General features: G+C 27.6%; 2 protein-coding genes across 4 annotated transcripts in view; both read right to left on the bottom strand.

The window, feature by feature from the left end:
• Positions 1–501: 501 nt before the first annotated feature.
• LOC111638714 (NACHT, LRR and PYD domains-containing protein 9-like) lies at positions 502–7,817 on the bottom strand (the record flags this gene model as incomplete). The annotated part of the gene is made up of 2 exons (XM_023384471.1): positions 502–4,984; positions 7,778–7,817. Coding segments are annotated over 2 exons (3,303 nt in total), but the record flags the coding sequence as incomplete, so codon positions are not given.
• Positions 7,818–11,031: 3,214 nt separating this feature from the next.
• The window catches only part of LOC111638712 (NACHT, LRR and PYD domains-containing protein 9-like), a 31,824-nt gene continuing 22,452 nt past the window's right edge, over positions 11,032–20,403 (bottom strand). For all 3 annotated transcript variants that reach the window (XM_023384468.1, XM_023384469.1, XM_023384470.1), the window contains 2 exons: positions 18,179–18,212; positions 11,032–15,385 (listed from right to left, as the gene is read on the bottom strand). In XM_023384468.1, the coding sequence (XP_023240236.1) occupies positions 12,123–15,385; positions 18,179–18,212 (3,297 nt within the window). In that variant the 3' untranslated portion in view covers positions 11,032–12,122. The remainder of the gene's footprint in view (positions 15,386–18,178; positions 18,213–20,403) is intronic.

Below are 20,403 nucleotides of genomic sequence, written 5' to 3' on the forward strand. Positions count from 1 at the left end.
ACTTTATAAGTTCTTTGTCTGCTTAAGAAAATCTGTACATAAAGTTATTAACTATTTAATTTTTATTACTGTTTAAGATTTTATCTAGAATTTTATAAGATTTTTTAATGTTTAAAAATCATCTACACTTTTTAATTTTGTTATAAAAGTTTTAAACTGAATATATTCTGATTATGATGCCAATTCTCTTAAAAAGTATTAAATAATTATAAAATTTACCATTTTGATTAATTATAAGCTGCAATCATTTCTAATGCCAACATTTTAGTATGATCAAATATAAATTTGTAACAGTTATACATATAATATTTCATTTATAATTTTAGTTTGGTAGAAACATTTTTAACGATTTAAAGCTAATAACATATTAAAGAAAAATAAACATTTAAAAATTGTAAGAAATATTTGAATTATTATTATTATTTTATCATTTAAAAATAATATACAAAGTAGTTTATAATTCAGTTAAAATCATAAAACCTCTAAAAATTTTTAACAATGTTTAATATAAACTTACATTGTTAAATAATGAAGAAATTTTTTAATTTCTTCTTTTCATTTTATGTTTACATAAATTGTGTCCACTCCATTTTCCATTATATGAAAAATGTTTAATATACAGTTACTTTTCATATATACTGGTTTTACATATTTATTTATAAAGGCACTTATAAATGCAATCTCTATGAAAATACTGTATAAATTATTATAGTTAACCTCAACTAGATGTAAATACCAATAAATGCAAAAAAATGTTTGTTTACATTTTATTTCTTTTATTTTGCTGGTTTATAGGTATTAACATCTAGTTGACGCACTTAAAGTTTATTAAAAAATTTTAACCACTGAAAATATGGCAAAACTCCATGTTTGCATGGAATGTATACAGTAATATATGTACAACACAACCAAAGCCTGAATCAATTGCCTATCATAAACCTTATGTTGGATTACCTTAATATAACACACAAATAATTCAGTAGTTTAGGAGTTTGGGCTTGTGTTCATAACAACAGAGATATTAGGAAGATAAATATTCCTTTAAGGGAAATCACTCCCAAAAAATTTGGTATGTGATCACAAGAGAACAGAAAGAGAATAAATGAAGAATAAGGAGAACAGATAATGAAGAGTTGCAGAATTATCAGGGATAATGTTAGCTAAGTTTAACTAAATAAATGTTAAGTTTGTAAATTTTATCTTTGTGCTTGTTTAATTTCATTTCTGTACTGCTATTTAGGAGAATAAATAAATTTAATTGATTCTGCCTTTGTATAGAAAAATTGTAGTTACTAACTAAGAAAAGAACAGTTAGTACTAGTAATTAGTAACTAGAATTTTCTTAATGCTATATTACCAGGCTGTAATTAATTAACCTATTATAGCACAGTAATATGATAGACCATTTGGCATTAATTAAAAAATCGGGTAGATGGATTTATTGAAAACAATAAATCTACAAACCTGATTTTTTAATTAGCTTCAATTTCTTCACAGCAGAGATTAACTTAGTTTAGTTTAGATAATTTAAGAAATAGCAAACATCTTACTTATACACTATACAAAAGTATGAATTCAGCCAAAGCTGTGTTAGCAACTTTGGTTTGATTCTTGATTTATCTTCACATCTCAATCATTAACAGCTTATTGTATATACTGTAATATGAAGTAGAAATAACTAATAATTTCACAACCTAATAATAATTGTAATGATTAATTCATCAATGTAATGGGTTAAGAAGAAGACAATCCACTTCATGCATTTTATCCCAAATTATGTTAATCTTCAAATGTTGGCAGTTGTTGCACAGTATGTAAATGTTATTTATAAGATCTTTGGGCCAGTTTTTAACATGGATTCTTATGGAATGATTGATTTTGAGAGATGAGAAAAACTCCGAGACAAAGCCATTGATTAAGGGAGAATTTCCAAACAAATTTACCCAACTAAATAAGAAGTCGCAAATATGCTGAGTATTCAATGTGATTATGGCAAGTTGAGAAAAAAATGATTTTTTGGAACTGTTAGATTCAAAGCAACATCCTTTGAATTCAATCCACTTTAAATGAAGTTGTATAGTTAGTAATTTATATGCATTTAAGCATATGTTGTCATCATCAATTTTGAAACAGCAACTCTGTAATGTTAATTTCTCCAAGTGCTTGAAGTTCAATAGGCATGAACAAATCTGTTCAAATAAACTATCTTCAATTACAGTTGAATCACCAGTAACATTTAGTTCTTTCAAGTTAAGGGCATTTTTAAAACTTTCAATTTGTTTAACCCAGCTCTCTTGAAAATTATTCACATTAACAGATAAATGTAAGTGTAGACTTTCCAAATTGTTCATTTTTATTGGTAACAGTTCTTTTGTATATTTATAATCAGGCATTAGTGGTGTTTTGATATTGGCATTGCTTTTATAGCTTAAAATGATTGAACACTGTATAAAATGTAATGTTTTCACACAACTTATACTAAAATTTTTTGCCAAACTCTTCAGTAAGTCATAATCTAGAATGCAAAATTTAATTCCAGAAAAGGAAAGTTTAACAAGGTTTTCTTTTGTTAATAATCTACTGAGTAGATGGACGGATTTGTCTTTGGCATTCAGATAAGCACTGCTACCAATAAATAAATCTGTAATGGATGATTTCAATATAGTAGATATAAGAGGATGAAGATGTTTAAATTTGGTGCAAGAATTAAATAGTTTTAGTGATTTAATACTTGTATTGCATTCCAAAGCTTCTGATAAATTTATAATATCCGACGAAGATAATAAAGTTCCTATAAAATCCAAACTCTCTAAAGCACAAGTTTTAGTGCTAAATGACTTAAACATACTATCCAAAGCAGAAACATAAGTCAGCGAATGTTGACTGATACTGTCTAAACATTTTTTCATTTTTTCAATTAAATTTATTTCTTGTGTAATGGAGAGTTCTAGGTGTTTTAATCCATAATTTTCCAAAATAGATTCAAATTTATTCCATGAATTATGATGATAATAAAAGCCTGTAAGACTTAAACTCTCAATATTTGAATTATTCTTTAGTGCATCTAAAATCCTTTCTAAGGCCATTGATTCTGTGCTCAAGTCTTTATTTGTAGATACTAAACGTATATTTTGCAGTGTTGTGTGAGATTTCAACAGTTCATAAACTTCTTGAGCAATGTCTTCAAAACTGAAATCACATTTCATACTCAAACTAATTAATTCCTTATCAGACAAGCCAAATTTACAGAGTTCTCTAAATGCATATTTGATGTTTTCTCTATTTGAAAAATTTTCAAAATTTCCAAATGACGTGAACATTCTCACATCTACAGATTTTATAGATTTGTTTCGACACAGACCCCCAAGAAGTTGATAGAACGCATCTCTTCCATTTAAACAGCAACTAAGAATAGTATCGGATGATATCACAATACTTTTCACAGTGCAATGTTTGTGGGATAGAATTAAACTAAGACCAGGAATTATATTTGTAAAAGCGTGAAGAGTAAGAATGCGATCTAGTATAAGATGTTCCGGAAAGAATTTTTGTATTGCTAGCATATTTTCATCACTATTACCACATTCCTGGATTAAATATGACAAATGGTTAACTAATTCATGAGAATTTAATCTACAATATATATCTTTAGGAAGACTATTGAAAAATATATGAGCCCTTTCTTGCAATAAACCACAAAGAAATATAAACACTTCAAGTGGCAGCATAAGTGAACCAACATTACTTTCTGTGACTATATCGCATATTTCTTTTTTGAAACCCTGAATATCATCTAAACATTGCATTTTTAAATAAAATGCTGCAAGGAAATCCATAAATGATTGATGTAATAATTCTATACAGCCATTATCTGTCTGCTGGAAAAGACCAATGTCGTGCAAGAAATTTTTCGAAAAACAAAAATCAAAATCATTCACTTGAATGATACACTGTTTAGTTTTCACAGCTTTCAAGCATAGACGTCCCAACTCTTTGAACAGTCTTTCAAAAAAATTATTTTCACAATTCATTTGCTTTCTTAATAAAGTTCTTTGATAAAAACACTGACAAATGCCTAAGTATATGCCAGTTGTCAGTTTTGACGAATTATTAACATTATTTAAAATATATTTTTCCTTTAACAAAGTACACAACAGATTTAAAGTTAATGGATTTTCTGTTAAAGATTTAATGATGACAGGTTTACCGCAAGATAAAAACTCCAATAAAAATTCTCCAAAAGGTTTTGTATTATCATCATCTGTTTTAAACTGTCTTTGAATAAAACGAGAAACAAACTTATCACTGCTTTTCTGATTAAATCCTTTAACGGCAAATTTTTTGTCACAATGTTTTATTATCTCTGTCATAGCATGTGGTCTGCAAGTAATGACAACACATGCTTCGGGAATTGTAATGCCCTTACACAATCTATCAAAAGTACCTGTTTTTTTATACTCGTATGGCATTTCATCAAAACCATCTAAAAGAAATAATACTTCATGCTGATGTTTTCTTATATAATCCCAAATAATACCTCCTTTATAACTTTCTTCAAAATTTGTTAATAATATTTGATCTTTCAAAGCATCATCTATATCCAAATCCATGTACTTTAACTGTAAAAGAAAAACCAATGTGAAATGAGAAAGATAACCATCTTTTTGCATAGCCCAGTCCAATGCTAATTTTCTCAATAAGGTGCTTTTTCCGGAACCAGATTCTCCTTGAATTAGGATGCGTTTTGAAGGATGAAAGCGTCTGTCATTCTGAAAGAGTTCTTCGATGGACACCACTGTATTCCTATCGATAAACCATCCTTGATCATTTAACATCACTGGATTAATATCTAGCGGAACAAAGAAATCACTAATATGACATTCTTTATCAGAAATCCAAGGCTGAGTACATATCCAAGCTTGTCTATTGCGATATTCAGATCTTAAGTAACCTTGAAGGTCCGTTATGAGGGTTTCTGAATAATCTGTTACAAAAATACACAATTATTATAAATAAAAATTAATAAAAACTATTGACTATCTAATTTAATATATTAAATTTAAAAATATAAAAGCATATTACCATCTAAAAATATATTCATTTGATGACAATCAATCAACAAACCAAAATAAATCAAAAATTAATAATTTTTTGTAACTTTTATTGTAGTTTTAGATCATACGTTATTGCTAATTTGTGATCTGTTTTGGATCTTTTCATTGCAAAGCTCTAATATTTTCTTGCACAGTCTAACATCCAGCAGTTATAGTTCAATGGTATTTGATTTTAAAATTACTGTTCAAGCTAATTTTTTGTACATAATTTAAAATATGGTACAGACGGTTCCAAGAAATATTTTAAATGAACCAACAGCATAAGTGTTCTATCAATATTTAAAATCTAACAGTTGCTGAATATTTTGTAATTTTAAATGATTTTTGTTCTAATTCTATTTCGGAACTTTGGTGCTTCTATTAGGAAGCCCAATGATGACCATTCAACTATGATAAAAAATGTCAGTTTTAAAAAACTGTACTATGGCGGAGTTTAACTCCAACATTTATTTGTAATGTTATATTATGTTGTGTTTGCATCATTATTATCTAGCAAAAAACCAAAGAAACATTTTGATCCAAAACAACATATGTCACAATAGAAAGCTGAGTTTTTTAAATTTACTTTTTGAAAGTAAACTATACACGAAACATACAAAAACAATAAGTTTTAGGTCTTTTGAACTCATATCCATCAATCATCAGAAATGCCCAAAAAAATTACATAATGCTGAGAACTAAAAACTGAGCCCCTGTATCTCTTGACTGGTCTAGTTTAAGGACTAGCTCATAGTGTTATCATTCATGTATTGTAAGAAAATGTTTATATCTGGTTTTATCTTCTATAAGATAAAGATGTTGCCCACATATCTCTTATAACTAATGTTCTTTGGTAAAACTTTTTGTTCTAATTGATGTACAACCACTTCATAGGTTCACTGAGGAGGGTCAAGTTACTTAACTGTTCATAAGAGAGATTGTACATCGTATATTTTAAAATTCATGGTTAAGTGACTGTACATTCACAATCACTAATTCCACTGATCAGGTTGATTTCTTACAGCAAATGGAACTGACCAATACTGTTCCTGTAACAATTTTTGATTTCATATCTATTTCCGTTGATGAAGCTACTGTACTTTCTGGGATTTATTATTTCAGAAAATTGAAGTGTCTGTTCATCACTAGCAAATCTTAGAATTGGCACATATGACATGTTTCTCCTCTTTCAGTTTAATATCACTTACTTGCCCCAAAAGCTAGGGTGCCCATGGGTAGCCCCCTCAATGAAATGGTTGTATGTCAATTGGAACAAAAAGCTCTACCATTATTCTTACCAAAGATCATTACTTATAAGAGATACACGGACAACATCAAAATGTTTATTTGTGTAGTATGAAATGTTTTGTCTTCCAGGATAAGGATTATCCTGGAAGACAAAACATTTCATACTACACAAATAAACATTTTCTTACAACACACATTCATAATAAACATTACCAAAGTAATAGTATTATATAATGGTCTAGTTTAAGGCTAGCCCATAAGGATTATCATCTACTGTATAACATATATGTTATAAATGATAATATGGTTACACGATAATATTTGGTAACTTTCTTACAAATGACTGTGAGAACAGAGAAATAAGCAAAGAAATTCTGTTGGTAATAGTGTATTTTTCCCCTACATTTTTGACACTAACAAGGGAACTGTCGGAGTGTCTTCCAATAAATTTTAATAAAATTTAGTTAATAACTTTGTTAAAAGTATATAAACTCTATTTTAAATTTGTAGCATTCATTAAAAGTGTTGATCAGAGTTATTAGCAATCAAATGTTGCACTACTTTATAGTAGTTTAACACAATTATGCAAATTTTTAGAAGTGAAAGGGTCGCGGAGGAAGACGGCGATATTACATTTAGAATAAATTCTGGAATTTTCAAAAATGGTTGAAGAATTAATAAAATTTAGTTAATAATTATGTTAAAAGTATACAAAATTTTATTAATTCTTCAACCATTTTTGAAAATTCCAGAATTTATTCTATATGTAATATTGCCGTCTTCCTCCGCGACTCTTTCACTTCTAAAAATTTGCATAATTGTGTTAAACTACTATAAAGTAGTGCAACATTTGATTGCTAATAACTCTGATCAACACTTTTAGTGAATGCTACAAATTTAAAATAGAGTTTATATACTTTTAACGTAGTTATTAACTAAATTTTATTAAAATTTATTAGAAGACACTCTGACAGTTCCCTTGTAAGAGGGTCTTTTCAATCATACCATGGACTTTTCTCAGATTGACAATGTACATGGGAACAATGGTGAGGAATACAACTCAACAGTCCACGAAAAATTCTGAAGTTTATAACCTAGAAATCAAATCCTGATCTGCAGAGCAATAAACTGATGCCTTTACCAACTTGGCTATCTGACCATTGGTAACAGTGTTGTAGTGTTCTAGACAATAGATATAAGTCCAAAAACCAGAACTTGTTATTTTTTAAACTCCATTAAAACAAATATTTTTCTTTTAAAATGTATTAAGTTTTATATGTATTTTTTATCGTACTGTACTGTACATTATAAACTTTTACTTAAGCATTTACGTAAGCAAAATCTGACTTGTTTCTATTTTATTTTTCCAAAAAAATTGACCAATTGTTTTCAATAAATTCATTGTTTCAAAAACTTGAAAATTAAATATTACTTACCAGTTTCTAAAACTGCATTGGGTTCTTTGCTTTTCTGAAAAACAATTTAAAAATATATTAAATTCAACCTGCAGATAAATTAAAATTAATATTTATAATCAATTTTCTTACCCAATTTCTTTAAGTTGCTATTAATAACAACAATTACTTATAATTATTAACTAAGATAATATAAACACCTCAAAGTCTGATATTTTATAACAAAACTAAACAATTACTGAATTTAAATCACGCTACTTTACTACTACTATTAATAATTAAGTACAGAGTAATTTGATATAATTAAATAAAATAATTATAAGTAAAGTTTAAGTAATTAAATTAATATTTATTAAATAATTTAGAATATTCTGGAAGAAAAGAATTTGCCTGGAGCAGGACTCAAACTCGCAACTGCCATTTAGTTTGCTGATGCATTGCCAGATATGCATCAGCACAGTATAATTTTAATAGTTAATAAGAGACAGTGCCTAATGCCTACCTCTAGTATCAAATTAATGAGTATTTAACTATTAACAGTAGTGGTAAAGTAGTCTAATTTAAATCCAGTAATCATTTTGTTTCATTAATTAAGATAATCAAACTATATTTAATATGCATTAATTAAAGCATATTAAATATTGATTATATTTAATATGCTTTAATTAATGCATATGTTTTATATTTAATTATATTGATCGTTTATGAAGCAATATAAATTATAGATTAAAACAGACAATTTTTAAGCATAATCTTATCATCCTTTTGAATTGTTTTCTAATTATGCAGACATGAAAATAACTTGCAAGTAAAGAACTGGATTCAGCCAATAATAATAATATTATCCAAAAAAACCTTTTTGATCCAGCAAGTAATTTTTAATAGAACAAATATTTTCAGCTGCAGGATTATCAAATGCATGGAGGATATTGTATCACAAGAATTTTAGTCCCTGAAAGGTGACCTTTCTTAAGCATACAACTGTTATTTTCAAATATTTATGTATGAGGTTATTATTTATTTGTGTACATATTAATCTTTACTTGAATTTTCAAAACCTTACATTTTCTGTTTATCTATAGGTTAATTTTGTATGCAATTGTTTTCATATTTAAATGTTAAATTCAAATCAATCTACAATGATTTCTAAATTGTAATATTCACAGTTTAATTGATGTTCTGTAGTTAGAACCTGAAAATGCCAGTCAAAAACATTCATTTGATTAAAAATTATCTATTGAATCAAAAAGGTTTTTTGGATAGGTAGAGAGATTTCCAGATATATAGTATATGCTGTTAAAACTTTTATTTTGTTTCTACATTTTTGAAGGTAAAATATACCTTTTTAGAAAGTAATAACAAATGAAAGATCTATAATTTCACTTTGTCTTAATTTTTAAAATGACCATATTTTCTATTATAATGTCTTGTTCGCTACCATAATATCTTGATCTAGTCCATACCAGGTTAATTTACTAGAAAAAGTAATGTTTTTGATCTTCTTCTAAGACTGAACCTAGTGCGGGACTGGATTAAAGTATTGTGGTGCTGTACTTGTATTCCTTGTCTGGTTTTAGAAAAAGAATTGTTTTTAATGTCTTGTTTATCATAATTTATCTTAATTTTATTTTTTAGTATGTTAGAATATTGTTTTTATTCTAACTTATTTAAACAATTAGACAGAATGAATAGCAACTAACCTCTAAAAACCAATACCGGTGCGTTTTCTCCAAAAATATACAATATCACAAATGTTTTCGAACATAAAGTTCTTTCTCAGGTGAGAAATGGACAAAAAATTGAATAAAATTCGATGGAACACTTTCTGAAAGAGGAGCGTAAAACAATTCAAAAATACATCACCAAACGATCGCCTAAATATCGGGCTATAATACGGCTTATAGCCCGATATTTAGGCGATCGTTTTGTATTTGATCGTGATGTATTTACTACTTGGGCTATGAGTTGTTGATATTTACAATTCAAAAATTTTATTCCATCGAATTTTGTTCAATTTTTCATCCGTTTCTCACCTGAGGAAGAACTTTATGTTCAAAAACGTTTGTGATATTGTATTTTTTGAGAAAATGAACTGTGTTGGTTTTTAGAGGTTAGTTGTTATATATCACGGTGTGCTGTTGACGTTTTATTTTATTGGAATGAATAGCTTTGAATTTTATGTAACATCTTTGTAAACATAGATTGGTAATGTATGTTCACAAATCATAATGGAACAACTGCCAAATTAACAATAAATGACTAAATCAGGAATATATAATTGTATTATAATTGTTAACTAATCATCATTGGGTATTTTTTAAAATTGTTTTATAGAGCCTTCCTAGTAATTTAATGTATCTTTTTTTAATATGAATTATATACTTTCTTGGCAGTTCTGTACTGATATCATTCTGAGCAAATAGGCACAATGACTAATATTTTCTGGTGGTTGCATTTTTCTATTATTAATTGATAAATTAATTGACTTATGTTGCAATTAATTCCATACATCAAACATTATTTCAAGTGCAATGTAGTTAATAAAACAATATTAAATAATTTGAAATTAATCAGTCAGATTTTCAACTATGCTGTTTATTTGAATAAATATGATATATAGGTTTATTTTTTAATTTCATTTAATAAGAAGTTTCTACGGTATATGAAGGACTAATTACATATATTATCAATAAGAATAACACATGTAATTCATTGAAATTTTTCAAGAAATCAGATCTTACTACACCTGATATTAATGTAATTCTTTTGCTTTCTTCATAAGCCAGAATATTAAGTCTGGTAATAAAAATTTGTTACTGTAAAAAACTTTTGACAAATGTTTTCAACCTTGACCAAGATTTGCCTCAGGTCTTTAAATTAATGAAATTTTTGTTACTGACTTTAAACGTTATTTAAAATATGTATGTGATTTGTGATTTATTCCAGTATTAAGAAGAAGATAATTTTAGCCAGAATATTGTAAAAAGCTAGAATTTCATAAAAATAAGAGATTATGCTGTATAAATTTACTTCTTAAAATAATTCATAATATAGTAATTCATATCATTAAGTTAAAGATAAAACATTCTAAACTACAGTTTAATACAGTGGTTCTCAACCTTTCTGAAACTGTGCAACACTATTTGTATACTTTATTACATGGAACATTAATATTTTTAAAATTTTGCTGGATGATAAAACTTTTTTTTATTTAAAAAACAAATTTAATATTAATATATTCAAAAATTGATAAGNTTTAATATACAGTTACTTTTCATATATACTGGTTTTACATATTTATTTATAAAGGCACTTATAAATGCAATCTCTATGAAAATACTGTATAAATTATTATAGTTAACCTCAACTAGATGTAAATACCAATAAATGCAAAAAAATGTTTGTTTACATTTTATTTCTTTTATTTTGCTGGTTTATAGGTATTAACATCTAGTTGACGCACTTAAAGTTTATTAAAAAATTTTAACCACTGAAAATATGGCAAAACTCCATGTTTGCATGGAATGTATACAGTAATATATGTACAACACAACCAAAGCCTGAATCAATTGCCTATCATAAACCTTATGTTGGATTACCTTAATATAACACACAAATAATTCAATAGTTTAGGAGTTTGGGCTTGTGTTCATAACAACAGAGATATTAGGAAGATAAATATTCCTTTAAGGGAAATCACTCCCAAAAAATTTGGTATGTGATCACAAGAGAACAGAAAGAGAATAAATGAAGAATAAGGAGAACAGATAATGAAGAGTTGCAGAATTATCAGGGATAATGTTAGCTAAGTTTAACTAAATAAATGTTAAGTTTGTAAATTTTATCTTTGTGCTTGTTTAATTTCATTTCTGTACTGCTATTTAGGAGAATAAATAAATTTAATTGATTCTGCCTTTGTATAGAAAAATTGTAGTTACTAACTAAGAAAAGAACAGTTAGTACTAGTAATTAGTAACTAGAATTTTCTTAATGCTATATTACCAGGCTGTAATTAATTAACCTATTATAGCACAGTAATATGATAGACCATTTGGCATTAATTAAAAAATCGGGTAGATGGATTTATTGAAAACAATAAATCTACAAACCTGATTTTTTAATTAGCTTCAATTTCTTCACAGCAGAGATTAACTTAGTTTAGTTTAGATAATTTAAGAAATAGCAAACATCTTACTTATACACTATACAAAAGTATGAATTCAGCCAAAGCTGTGTTAGCAACTTTGGTTTGATTCTTGATTTATCTTCACATCTCAATCATTAACAGCTTATTGTATATACTGTAATATGAAGTAGAGATAACTAATAATTTCACAACCTAATAATAATTGTAATGATTAATTCATCAATGTAATGGGTTAAGAAGAAGACAATCCACTTCATGCATTTTATCCCAAATTATGTTAATCTTCAAATGTTGGCAGTTGTTGCACAGTATGTAAATGTTATTTATAAGATCTTTGGGCCAGTTTTTAACATGGATTCTTATGGAATGATTGATTTTGAGAGATGAGAAAAACTCCGAGACAAAGCCATTGATTAAGGGAGAATTTCCAAACAAATTTACCCAACTAAATAAGAAGTCGCAAATATGCTGAGTATTCAATGTGATTATGGCAAGTTGAGAAAAAAATGATTTTTTGGAACTGTTAGATTCAAAGCAACATCCTTTGAATTCAATCCACTTTAAATGAAGTTGTATAGTTAGTAATTTATATGCATTTAAGCATATGTTGTCATCATCAATTTTGAAACAGCAACTCTGTAATGTTAATTTCTCCAAGTGCTTGAAGTTCAATAGGCATGAACAAATCTGTTCAAATAAACTATCTTCAATTACAGTTGAATCACCAGTAACATTTAGTTCTTTCAAGTTAAGGGCATTTTTAAAACTTTCAATTTGTTTAACCCAGCTCTCTTGAAAATTATTCACATTAACAGATAAATGTAAGTGTAGACTTTCCAAATTGTTCATTTTTATTGGTAACAGTTCTTTTGTATATTTATAATCAGGCATTAGTGGTGTTTTGATATTGGCATTGCTTTTATAGCTTAAAATGATTGAACACTGTATAAAATGTAATGTTTTCACACAACTTATACTAAAATTTTTTGCCAAACTCTTCAGTAAGTCATAATCTAGAATGCAAAATTTAATTCCAGAAAAGGAAAGTTTAACAAGGTTTTCTTTTGTTAATAATCTACTGAGTAGATGGACGGATTTGTCTTTGGCATTCAGATAAGCACTGCTACCAATAAATAAATCTGTAATGGATGATTTCAATATAGTAGATATAAGAGGATGAAGATGTTTAAATTTGGTGCAAGAATTAAATAGTTTTAGTGATTTAATACTTGTATTGCATTCCAAAGCTTCTGATAAATTTATAATATCCGACGAAGATAATAAAGTTCCTATAAAATCCAAACTCTCTAAAGCACAAGTTTTAGTGCTAAATGACTTAAACATACTATCCAAAGCAGAAACATAAGTCAGCGAATGTTGACTGATACTGTCTAAACATTTTTTCATTTTTTCAATTAAATTTATTTCTTGTGTAATGGAGAGTTCTAGGTGTTTTAATCCATAATTTTCCAAAATAGATTCAAATTTATTCCATGAATTATGATGATAATAAAAGCCTGTAAGACTTAAACTCTCAATATTTGAATTATTCTTTAGTGCATCTAAAATCCTTTCTAAGGCCATTGATTCTGTGCTCAAGTCTTTATTTGTAGATACTAAACGTATATTTTGCAGTGTTGTGTGAGATTTCAACAGTTCATAAACTTCTTGAGCAATGTCTTCAAAACTGAAATCACATTTCATACTCAAACTAATTAATTCCTTATCAGACAAGCCAAATTTACAGAGTTCTCTAAATGCATATTTGATGTTTTCTCTATTTGAAAAATTTTCAAAATTTCCAAATGACGTGAACATTCTCACATCTACAGATTTTATAGATTTGTTTCGACACAGACCCCCAAGAAGTTGATAGAACGCATCTCTTCCATTTAAACAGCAACTAAGAATAGTATCGGATGATATCACAATACTTTTCACAGTGCAATGTTTGTGGGATAGAATTAAACTAAGACCAGGAATTATATTTGTAAAAGCGTGAAGAGTAAGAATGCGATCTAGTATAAGATGTTCCGGAAAGAATTTTTGTATTGCTAGCATATTTTCATCACTATTACCACATTCCTGGATTAAATATGACAAATGGTTAACTAATTCATGAGAATTTAATCTACAATATATATCTTTAGGAAGACTATTGAAAAATATATGAGCCCTTTCTTGCAATAAACCACAAAGAAATATAAACACTTCAAGTGGCAGCATAAGTGAACCAACATTACTTTCTGTGACTATATCGCATATTTCTTTTTTGAAACCCTGAATATCATCTAAACATTGCATTTTTAAATAAAATGCTGCAAGGAAATCCATAAATGATTGATGTAATAATTCTATACAGCCATTATCTGTCTGCTGGAAAAGACCAATGTCGTGCAAGAAATTTTTCGAAAAACAAAAATCAAAATCATTCACTTGAATGATACACTGTTTAGTTTTCACAGCTTTCAAGCATAGACGTCCCAACTCTTTGAACAGTCTTTCAAAAAAATTATTTTCACAATTCATTTGCTTTCTTAATAAAGTTCTTTGATAAAAACACTGACAAATGCCTAAGTATATGCCAGTTGTCAGTTTTGACGAATTATTAACATTATTTAAAATATATTTTTCCTTTAACAAAGTACACAACAGATTTAAAGTTAATGGATTTTCTGTTAAAGATTTAATGATGACAGGTTTACCGCAAGATAAAAACTCCAATAAAAATTCTCCAAAAGGTTTTGTATTATCATCATCTGTTTTAAACTGTCTTTGAATAAAACGAGAAACAAACTTATCACTGCTTTTCTGATTAAATCCTTTAACGGCAAATTTTTTGTCACAATGTTTTATTATCTCTGTCATAGCATGTGGTCTGCAAGTAATGACAACACATGCTTCAGGAATTGTAATGCCCTTACACAATCTATCAAAAGTACCTGTTTTTTTATACTCGTATGGCATTTCATCAAAACCATCTAAAAGAAATAATACTTCATGCTGATGTTTTCTTATATAATCCCAAATAATACCTCCTTTATAACTTTCTTCAAAATTTGTTAATAATATTTGATCTTTCAAAGCATCATCTATATCCAAATCCATGTACTTTAACTGTAAAAGAAAAACCAATGTGAAATGAGAAAGATAACCATCTTTTTGCATAGCCCAGTCCAATGCTAATTTTCTCAATAAGGTGCTTTTTCCGGAACCAGATTCTCCTTGAATTAGGATGCGTTTTGAAGGATGAAAGCGTCTGTCATTCTGAAAGAGTTCTTCGATGGACACCACTGTATTCCTATCGATAAACCATCCTTGATCATTTAACATCACTGGATTAATATCTAGCGGAACAAAGAAATCACTAATATGACATTCTTTATCAGAAATCCAAGGCTGAGTACATATCCAAGCTTGTCTATTGCGATATTCAGATCTTAAGTAACCTTGAAGGTCCGTTATGAGGGTTTCTGAATAATCTGTTACAAAAATACACAATTATTATAAATAAAAATTAATAAAAACTATTGACTATCTAATTTAATATATTAAATTTAAAAATATAAAAGCATATTACCATCTAAAAATATATTCATTTGATGACAATCAATCAACAAACCAAAATAAATCAAAAATTAATAATTTTTTGTAACTTTTATTGTAGTTTTAGATCATACGTTATTGCTAATTTGTGATCTGTTTTGGATCTTTTCATTGCAAAGCTCTAATATTTTCTTGCACAGTCTAACATCCAGCAGTTATAGTTCAATGGTATTTGATTTTAAAATTACTGTTCAAGCTAATTTTTTGTACATAATTTAAAATATGGTACAGACGGTTCCAAGAAATATTTTAAATGAACCAACAGCATAAGTGTTCTATCAATATTTAAAATCTAACAGTTGCTGAATATTTTGTAATTTTAAATGATTTTTGTTCTAATTCTATTTCGGAACTTTGGTGCTTCTATTAGGAAGCCCAATGATGACCATTCAACTATGATAAAAAATGTCAGTTTTAAAAAACTGTACTATGGCGGAGTTTAACTCCAACATTTATTTGTAATGTTATATTATGTTGTGTTTGCATCATTATTATCTAGCAAAAAACCAAAGAAACATTTTGATCCAAAACAACATATGTCACAATAGAAAGCTGAGTTTTTTAAATTTACTTTTTGAAAGTAAACTATACACGAAACATACAAAAACAATAAGTTTTAGGTCTTTTGAACTCATATCCATCAATCATCAGAAATGCCCAAAAAAATTACATAATGCTGAGAACTAAAAACTGAGCCCCTGTATCTCTTGACTGGTCTAGTTTAAGGACTAGCTCATAGTGTTATCATTCATGTATTGTAAGAAAATGTTTATATCTGGTTTTATCTTCTATAAGATAAAGATGTTGCCCACATATCTCTTATAACTAATGTTCTTTGGTAAAACTTTTTGTTCTAATTGATGTACAACCACTTCATAGGTTCACTGAGGAGGGTCAAGTTACTTAACTGTTCATAAGAGAGATTGTACATCGTATATTTTAAAATTCATGGTTAAGTGACTGTACATTCACAATCACTAATTCCACTGATCAGGTTGATTTCTTACAGCAAATGGAACTGACCAATACTGTTCCTGTAACAATTTTTGATTTCATATCTATTTCCGTTGATGAAGCTACTGTACTTTCTGGGATTTATTATTTCAGAAAATTGAAGTGTCTGTTCATCACTAGCAAATCTTAGAATTGGCACATATGACATGTTTCTCCTCTTTCAGTTTAATATCACTTACTTGCCCCAAAAGCTAGGGTGCCCATGGGTAGCCCCCTCAATGAAATGGTTGTATGTCAATTGGAACAAAAAGCTCTACCATTATTCTTACCAAAGATCATTACTTATAAGAGATACACGGACAACATCAAAATGTTTATTTGTGTAGTATGAAATGTTTTGTCTTCCAGGATAAGGATTATCCTGGAAGACAAAACATTTCATACTACACAAATAAACATTTTCTTACAACACACATTCATAATAAACATTATCAAAGTAATAGTATTATATAATGGTCTAGTTTAAGGCTAGCCCATAAGGATTATCATCTACTGTATAACATATATGTTATAAATGATAATATGGTTACACGATAATATTTGGTAACTTTCTTACAAATGACTGTGAGAACAGAGAAATAAGCAAAGAAATTCTGTTGGTAATAGTGTATTTTTCCCCTACATTTTTGACACTAACAAGGGAACTGTCGGAGTGTCTTCCAATAAATTTTAATAAAATTTAGTTAATAACTTTGTTAAAAGTATATAAACTCTATTTTAAATTTGTAGCATTCACTAAAAGTGTTGATCAGAGTTATTAGCAATCAAATGTTGCACTACTTTATAGTAGTTTAACACAATTATGCAAATTTTTAGAAGTGAAAGAGTCGCGGAGGAAGACGGCGATATTACATTTAGAATAAATTGTAAAATTTTCAAAAATGGTTGACGAATTAATAAAATTTAGTTAATAATTATGTTAAAAGTATACAAAATTTTATTAATTCTTCAACCATTTTTGAAAATTCCAGAATTTATTCTATATGTAATATTGCCGTCTTCCTCCGCGACTCTTTCACTTCTAAAAATTTGCATAATTGTGTTAAACTACTATAAAGTAGTGCAACATTTGATTGCTAATAACTCTGATCAACACTTTTAGTGAATGCTACAAATTTAAAATAGAGTTTGTATACTTTTAACGTAGTTATTAACTAAATTTTATTAAAATTTATTAGAAGACACTCTGACAGTTCCCTTGTAAGAGGGTCTTTTCAATCATACCATGGACTTTTCTCAGATTGACAATGTACATGGGAACAATGGTGAGGAATACAACTCAACAGTCCACGAAAAATTCTGAAGTTTATAACCTAGAAATCAAATCCTGATCTGCAGAGCAATAAACTGATGCCTTTACCAACTTGGCTATCTGACCATTGGTAACAGTGTTGTAGTGTTCTAGACAATAGATATAAGTCCAAAAACCAGAACTTGTTATTTTTTAAACTCCATTAAAACAAATATTTTTCTTTTAAAATGTATTAAGTTTTATATGTATTTTTTATCGTACTGTACTGTACATTATAAACTTTTACTTAAGCATTTACGTAAGCAAAATCTGACTTGTTTCTATTTTATTTTTCCAAAAAAATTGACCAATTGTTTTCAATAAATTCATTGTTTCAAAAACTTGAAAATTAAATATTACTTACCAGTTTCTAAAACTGCATTGGGTTCTTTGCTTTTCTGAAAAACAATTTAAAAATATATTAAATTCAACCTGCAGATAAATTAAAATTAATATTTATAATCAATTTTCTTACCCAATTTCTTTAAGTTGCTATTAATAACAACAATTACTTATAATTATTAACTAAGATAATATAAACACCTCAAAGTCTGATATTTTATAACAAAACTAAACAATTACTGAATTTAAATCACGCTACTTTACTACTACTATTAATAATTAAGTACAGAGTAATTTGATATAATTAAATAAAATAATTATAAGTAAAGTTTAAGTAATTAAATTAATATTTATTAAATAATTTAGAATATTCTGGAAGAAAAGAATTTGCCTGGAGCAGGACTCAAACTCGCAACTGCCATTTAGTTTGCTGATGCATTGCCAGATATGCATCAGCACAGTATAATTTTAATAGTTAATAAGAGACAGTGCCTAATGCCTACCTCTAGTATCAAATTAATGAGTATTTAACTATTAACAGTAGTGGTAAAGTAGTCTAATTTAAATCCAGTAATCATTTTGTTTCATTAATTAAGATAATCAAACTATATTTAATATGCATTAATTAAAGCATATTAAATATTGATTATATTTAATATGCTTTAATTAATGCATATGTTTTATATTTAATTATATTGATCGTTTATGAAGCAATATAAATTATAGATTAAAACAGACAATTTTTAAGCATAATCTTATCATCCTTTTGAATTGTTTTCTAATTATGCAGACATGAAAATAACTTGCAAGTAAAGAACTGGATTCAGCCAATAATAATAATATTATCCAAAAAAACCTTTTTGATCCAGCAAGTAATTTTTAATAGAACAAATATTTTCAGCTGCAGGATTATCAAATGCATGGAGGATATTGTATCACAAGAATTTTAGTCCCTGAAAGGTGACCTTTCTTAAGCATACAACTGTTATTTTCAAATATTTATGTATGAGGTTATTATTTATTTGTGTACATATTAATCTTTACTTGAATTTTCAAAACCTTACATTTTCTGTTTATCTATAGGTTAATTTTGTATGCAATTGTTTTCATATTTAAATGTTAAATTCAAATCAATCTACAATGATTTCTAAATTGTAATATTCACAGTTTAATTGATGTTCTGTAGTTAGAACCTGAAAATGCCAGTCAAAAACATTCATTTGATTAAAAATTATCTATTGAATCAAAAAGGTTTTTTGGATAGGTAGAGAGATTTCCAGATATATAGTATATGCTGTTAAAACTTTTATTTTGTTTCTACATTTTTGAAGGTAAAATATACCTTTTTAGAAAGTAATAACAAATGAAAGATCTATAATTTCACTTTGTCTTAATTTTTAAAATGACCATATTTTCTATTATAATGTCTTGTTCGCTACCATAATATCTTGATCTAGTCCATACCAGGTTAATTTACTAGAAAAAGTAATGTTTTTGATCTTCTTCTAAGACTGAACCTAGTGCGGGACTGGATTAAAGTATTGTGGTGCTGTACTTGTATTCCTTGTCTGGTTTTAGAAAAAGAATTGTTTTTAATGTCTTGTTTATCATAATTTATCTTAATTTTATTTTTTAGTATGTTAGAATATTGTTTTTATTCTAACTTATTTAAACAATTAGACAGAATGAATAGCAACTAACCTCTAAAAACCAATACCGGTGCGTTTTCTCCAAAAATATACAATATCACAAATGTTTTCGAACATAAAGTTCTTTCTCAGGTGAGAAATGGACAAAAAATTGAATAAAATTCGATGGAACACTTTCTGAAAGAGGAGCGTAAAACAATTCAAAAATACATCACCAAACGATCGCCTAAATATCGGGCTATAATACGGCTTATAGCCCGATATTTAGGCGATCGTTTTGTATTTGATCGTGATGTATTTACTACTTGGGCTATGAGTTGTTGATATTTACAATTCAAAAATTTTATTCCATCGAATTTTGTTCAATTTTTCATCCGTTTCTCACCTGAGGAAGAACTTTATGTTCAAAAACGTTTGTGATATTGTATTTTTTGAGAAAATGAACTGTGTTGGTTTTTAGAGGTTAGTTGTTATATATCACGGTGTGCTGTTGACGTTTTATTTTATTGGAATGAATAGCTTTGAATTTTATGTAACATCTTTGTAAACATAGATTGGTAATGTATGTTCACAAATCATAATGGAACAACTGCCAAAT

This window comes from Centruroides sculpturatus, unplaced genomic scaffold (genome assembly GCF_000671375.1).
Source record: "Centruroides sculpturatus isolate CEXI.00-Female unplaced genomic scaffold, Cexi_2.0 scaffold1118, whole genome shotgun sequence".
In the NCBI taxonomy this organism is placed as follows: domain Eukaryota; kingdom Metazoa; phylum Arthropoda; class Arachnida; order Scorpiones; family Buthidae; genus Centruroides; species Centruroides sculpturatus.